Here is a 6,000-nt window from a genome sequence, read left to right on the forward strand (position 1 = left end):
ATTAAATATATAGTTATTTCTAAAAGTTTATTTAGTCAGCTACTATTGATTGATATTTCTGTACCAGGCCTGGACATTGGTAAGGTACTGTGGACCCCAGAGTGAGCAATAAGGCACAATCCCTGCATCCCTGGGGCTTCCGTCTGCAAGGAGGGGAACCTGAAATTCAGCACACAAGCAAAATCACACACATGGTGACATAATTACAAAAAATCTGTGACATGAAAGGAAAAGCAATATGTATGATGATAGATGATAACAGGGAATCTAATGCAACTTAGGAGGGGCTCAGAGAAGCCTTTCTGGGAAATGATGATTTATGCTGAAACCTCAGAGACTTACTTAGCTCATTGAAAAACTTGAGGGAGAAGAGTTCAGATAGAGATTTTGGTGGGCGTGAAGATTTTGAGGATGGAAAGAGACTGGATGCATTTAAGGTCCTAAAAGAATGGTGTGGATGGAGCAGAGGGAGCAAAGAAGAAGGAGGGCTAGAGAGATGGAGAGAGAGAGACAGAGACATACAGAGACAGAGAGACAGAGACAGAGAGGGACAGAAGGCATGAAATGAGGTAAATCCCATCCCACTGATTAATCTGTCGGGGAACACTATTTCCGTATTGTCTCCCTGTTGATACCTGATCAGGCTGGATATCACTATTTTGCTCTCTATACGAGAAAACGCTTAAACAACTGAAATACATAATCATCCCCTCCACAGAACTCTGTAAGTGGCTGTTTCATGTTTGACCACAAGAGGGCAACAGTCACCTAACAATGCATCTTCCCTCTAGTTTCCAGAGATGAATGACATGCTGAGAGAGAAGGTAACTGGAAGAAAAACCGACTTCACCTTCTTCATGATTCAGAATGCTGGCATGTTGACTGGATTCACAGCCATTCTGCTCATCACTCTGTATGCAGGAGAAATTGAATTGGAGTAGTAGGAAATGAGAGATGGTGGTGTTCATGAAGGCATTTCGTAAATAAAAAACATCTCCAAAGGGATTTTTAAGCCGATCCTATTTAGATAAAAGATAATTTTGTGTTCAACTGTAGGTCAAGAAAACCAATTATTGGTTTCAGATCTGTGAAATAGGCCATTATTTGTTGTTAAAATTGTTTCAAAAAGCTCTCAGTTCTAGTTTGAAAAGCCTAATAGATGAGATCTTTGGTAAACACCCACTTTTTTTTGTTTCATGAATACAAAAAATCATCACAAAGCAAGAAATGTGCATTCTGTAATCGTTTCAATATCAAGACCCAGAGTAAAATACAAACTAGGCCATATAAGCCTTTCACCATCTCTGGTCAGATCAAACATTCAAGTAGTTTCAGAATTGTTTTCTTTCAGTTAATTTGGTTTAGTGCTTTCACGAGCAAGCACATCAAAATGGGGAAGAAAATCAGAATGTACACAACATGGATATAAGTGATTCCAAGGCCTTAATGAAGCCAGGAGAGAAAGATTGCTCATAGTTTTTGTTTTGTTTTATATTTCAGTTAGATCTTGTAGGATTGCTTTGAAAACCATCCTGAAATAATACGAATAATGAAATCAGTAAAGCTTTGTTGGCCCTGCTAAGTTCAGAGTTTGTCTGCCATTCTGTCTCGAAGTGTAAACTCCACCAGATTCCATGAAAAGCCAGAATTGTTTTCTTTTGACTTATTTTGTGCTTGTACCACAACAAATGGCAGAACAGTATGTAAAGCTGGTGACAATTCAGTTTCAATGTACAGTGTGTTTGCTTTGTGAAGGTGAAGCAGATGTTCGTTTATAGAAAGAAACTGAATGTAATTTTAAGCAATTTACTTTTAAAGATGAACACAACTATTTAGCAGAGGGTATTTTAAGTAAATGCAAAATAACAGCTGAACGGCTGTATGTCAAACACTGATTGTCTAGAAAATGTATGTTCCTTATGGGTGATAGAGAGACATTCAGAAAGTACTTCTTTTGTATTCAGGCTGCATTTTTCCTGTGTGGTAGACCTTGCAAAAAAGTTCCACACACCGTGGTTCTGTTTCTACCTTTTATAAAAGATAGAGTTTGTTTATTCACTTAGCAGATACAGGAAGTTGGTCTACAATTGAACATCCTAACCCCAACTCACGCTCCCAAGTCACTCAAGGAAAAATGGTTTGACAGTGAAGAAAATGACTGATGAAAACCAACAAGTATCTCAGGAATCACATTTTCCCACAGGCCTTAAAATGGTGCCACGTAGCAATAAAGCAGATGTGATGAGTATCTGACATGTATGTTAATGCACATTTCACTCTATGACTGACAATTAAGAAACATTTTTTGACCAGTAGTAAACACCTTTGAAACCATGTATTGTGTCATTCATAATTCATCTTAATATGCATTTTTTGAGTGCCTTCCATGTACCTGGTATGAGGGAGAGGAATAGACAGTAAATTCGTGATGTGTTTATTTCAAAAATATTCAGCAAACAAATACTATAAAATTAACTATTGTTCATTAAAATCAGTACAGATAGACTCTATTTTTATCATTTCATGTGTTTACATTCAGTCTTTAGAAATAATCTTTACTACCTCTTTAAAGCACAGATTACATGTCTGGGTGAAAAGCTCTTTACGCAGTCATGTTAAAACGAGATGGTTTAGCAAACTCCCATTCAGTGTAGATCATTGTGTATGAGGACTGCCGGGGAGCTTCATGTTACCCTCTCCGTGTGTTGTCTTGTGGCCATTTTCCTCAACTGTGAGGAGAACAGAGGCAATGGGGCATGGAGACCCAAAAAGAAAAAGAAAATGGCTACTTATTAGAGGCGATGGTTGCCGGTAGGAGGAAGCATATGGGAAGCCATGACTGAGTTTAAATTATCCTAGAAAACAAAGTGTAGACCTGTCAGTCAGCGTATCTTATGAGGCATTCATTATACCACCTGAATACTCTATACATTTCAGGCTTTAAAGATGCAACTATGACAAACCTAAAATGATTTCAGTGCGTTATACGGGGGTGCATATTCTACTTTTGTTATTGAACTTTATAACAATGCTTACTAATATTTGGACCTTTTTGAGTACTGAATCAGACCCCGTCTTCGTCTGTTTAGGCTGCTAAAGCAAAAGAACACAGACTGGGTAGGTTATGAACAACTGAAATATATTTCTTCCAGTTCTGGAGGCTGGAAATCTAAGACCCACGCACTGGCAGATTTGGGGTCTGGTTTGTAGATGGCGCCTTCTTGCTGTGTCCTCAGGTGCTGGAAGAACAAGGGATGGCTCTGGGCCGGTTTTATAAAAGCAGGAATCCCATTCATGAGGGTTCCATCCTCATGCCCTAAGTATTTCCCAAAGCCCTTACCTCCTGATGTCATCATTGTTGGGGGAGGTTAGGACCACAGCAGACCTCTACCAGCACTGCTCCCGTGGAGTAGAACCCATCCAAGGAGCAGAAGAACCCAGGCTCACAACGACAGGTTATTCTCGTGCTCACAGGTCTGCCGATGAGCGGGCCCAGCCTGGGCTCCGCAGGACGGCTCAGGGCAGCTGCGGGTCATCTGGGTTGGGCCACTGGAGCAGGAGGCGCTGCAGAGTCTCAGGACAAAGGGCAGAGCAACTCTACAGCAAGGGGAGAGCCAGGAGTACACGTGGGTGCAATCCACCTACACAGGTTTCCTGTTTCATTGTACTTAGAAAATCCACCCAAAGTTCCCACAACCACTTTCGTGTTTGAACTTTAATATTTATTCTGATTCCTTTTTAAGAGAACATTATTTTCTTTCCCTTACCAGTGACAGTTACTACGTGTAGTTATGTGGCTGTGACACTGGTTTGCTCTAAGTCAGGATAATCTGTGTTCCCTCGGTTCTCAAGTCTGACCCGGCCACGTTCACGTCTCCAGCAGTTGCTCAGCGGAACCAACACGAGAGTCCAGTTAGAGAACAGGCCTTGACTACTGAACAGCATTTTACGATGAACTCTAGACGCTTAGTATTTCAGACCCACCCCATCTAAAAGGGTTTCTTTACCCAGGAGCTTACATTTTTGAAAAATGAGTTAATTGGGAAGCACCAAAACAAGCCCTGTGAGTTTACCAGGTAATTGGCATAGGTGGATTAACAGAATTACTGATGGCCTGTGGCAGGGAACGGTAACTGCCAACCTGTCCTCCACACTCTGATTGGCATCGCCTTCCTTTGGGGCTCACTTTGGTTTTTTAGCAATAGGCTATCATGGTTTCCAGACTCCCTCTGTGTGTACTTAAGCTCCATTACAGTACAAGAGGTTGACAATACAAGAGGTTCTAATCCTGAAACAAAAAACTCCTTAACACTGATGTTGCTACAGCTGCTTTCTGTGACGCGGGGCCTTCCTCCAGCTGTGGGTTGCAATACCTGTGTTAGACTGCATTTCCCTTTGTATTTTAACATTTCCAAAGGATCTGCCAGAATCATAGGCAACCAGGTGGTATTGTGTGAAAATGAAAATCATCTGTTGGAATCTGGTAAGGCCAAGAAAATGCCAGCATCATTGTATTTAGGATATGATGGTGCAGAATAACAGATGCATGAAGATGTTTGCTTTCCTGCCTGTAACAAAGTGTGGAAGCAGCAGAGCAGGGCTGGCATGGCGGGTCCCCGGTCTTTGGGTCCCCAGGCTTCTTTGACTTGTAATCTTTGGCTTCTGACTTCAAGATTACCTCACGTTCTAAGGTGTTTGCTAGAGAGACCTAGCCTTGAAGTCTAAATTCCACATAGCAGGAAGGAGAAATCGGTGGAAAGACAAAAATTTCACACCCAGCTCTTCATCCTCTTTACATGAACATTCACAGAAGTAACACACAACAAGCTCCACTTAAAGTCACGTACCGACTTAGTCTCAGGTCACCCCAACTTGCAGGAGAAGCTGGGAAATGTTGCTTTTAGCTGGATGTACCTCCATCAATAAAATCAGGGTTCTATTTGTAAAAAGAAGCCAACAATGATGTTGGAGAGCCAGTGGCTGTGTCAGTGAAGACGGGTTTTTGCATCTGGCTCACTTGGGAACTTACTATTCAAGATGGTTCTGACACAGCCAGTTCAAGAACCGCTTCTTGTGGGATTTCTCAGGACTTCTTTCAGATTAGCTCCTTGACTCTTTGGCCATTTTAATTATACTGGCCCACCTGACCAATCTTACCTGACAAACAGTATTGTACATACACTCGTGTACTTATCTTTCTAGTTTCTCTGTCTCAGCCTGTTGTGAGTACTGTTTATTTACCTTGGAGACATCCAGTGTGTATTTACCTTGAAGACATCCTGTGTTTTTCACTGGATGGTCTAAATTCTAAAACAACAGCAAAAACAACCCCCACTTATTTTCTATGAACTTAACACTTCTGATTGCTGGGCTCAAATCTAGAATTGTGAAACTCAGTAGAAACTGGCAAAAAATAAAGTTAAAAAATTATTTCCCCCTCCTCTCTGTGGGTCATAGTAGCTATGTAGCATGAGCAAAGTTGGACCAGAAATGTTGCCGTCTGATTTTTGTAGATAATTAGATGAGCTACTGGTAACGCCAAATCTCATGTCATTTAGTTCGGGTGTATGCAGCAAGATTACCGAAGAATTGTTTCCATGGACAGGGCTTATATGTTTTAAACTTTATATGAAGGTTTAATTCCTATTGCAGTGACTGTGCATGGTGGCCCCACGCTGTATAGACCTAGCTGTGGTAAAACCCCAGTAGGGCAACATGTGGATAATTTATGACCATGCTTATGGTCACCAAAGGGATATTTGATCAGGAGTCATGGGAAAGGAAAATGAAGATGAAATATTTTGAATTACATGGGAAATTACATAGGAAGAATTCAGATCAGAACTACTTCCCTTCCTCATAAGGCTGAGGAAGTTTATAAAACCTGTCTCATTCTGTATTTTGTGATATGCTCCACCAGCAGGCCCCCTAGACAGCCCAGCAGGGGCCGCTGCAGCTCTGATGGATGCAGAGGACTGGTGTCTGACTCCCTTCCTGAAA

At 41.4% G+C, this 6,000-nt stretch overlaps 1 protein-coding gene across 2 annotated transcripts in view; it reads left to right on the forward strand.

Annotated features, from left to right (window-relative positions):
• SLC39A8 (solute carrier family 39 member 8) overlaps positions 1-2,334 on the forward strand; it is a 66,238-nt gene extending 63,904 nt beyond the window's left edge. For both annotated transcript variants that reach the window (XM_010953587.3, XM_074343212.1), the window contains exon 9: positions 792-2,334. In XM_010953587.3, the coding sequence (XP_010951889.2) occupies positions 792-941 (150 nt within the window). In that variant the 3' untranslated portion in view covers positions 942-2,334. The remainder of the gene's footprint in view (positions 1-791) is intronic.
• Positions 2,335-6,000: the final 3,666 nt, after the last annotated feature.

Source organism: Camelus bactrianus, chromosome 2 (assembly GCF_048773025.1).
Source record: "Camelus bactrianus isolate YW-2024 breed Bactrian camel chromosome 2, ASM4877302v1, whole genome shotgun sequence".
Taxonomy (NCBI): domain Eukaryota; kingdom Metazoa; phylum Chordata; class Mammalia; order Artiodactyla; family Camelidae; genus Camelus; species Camelus bactrianus.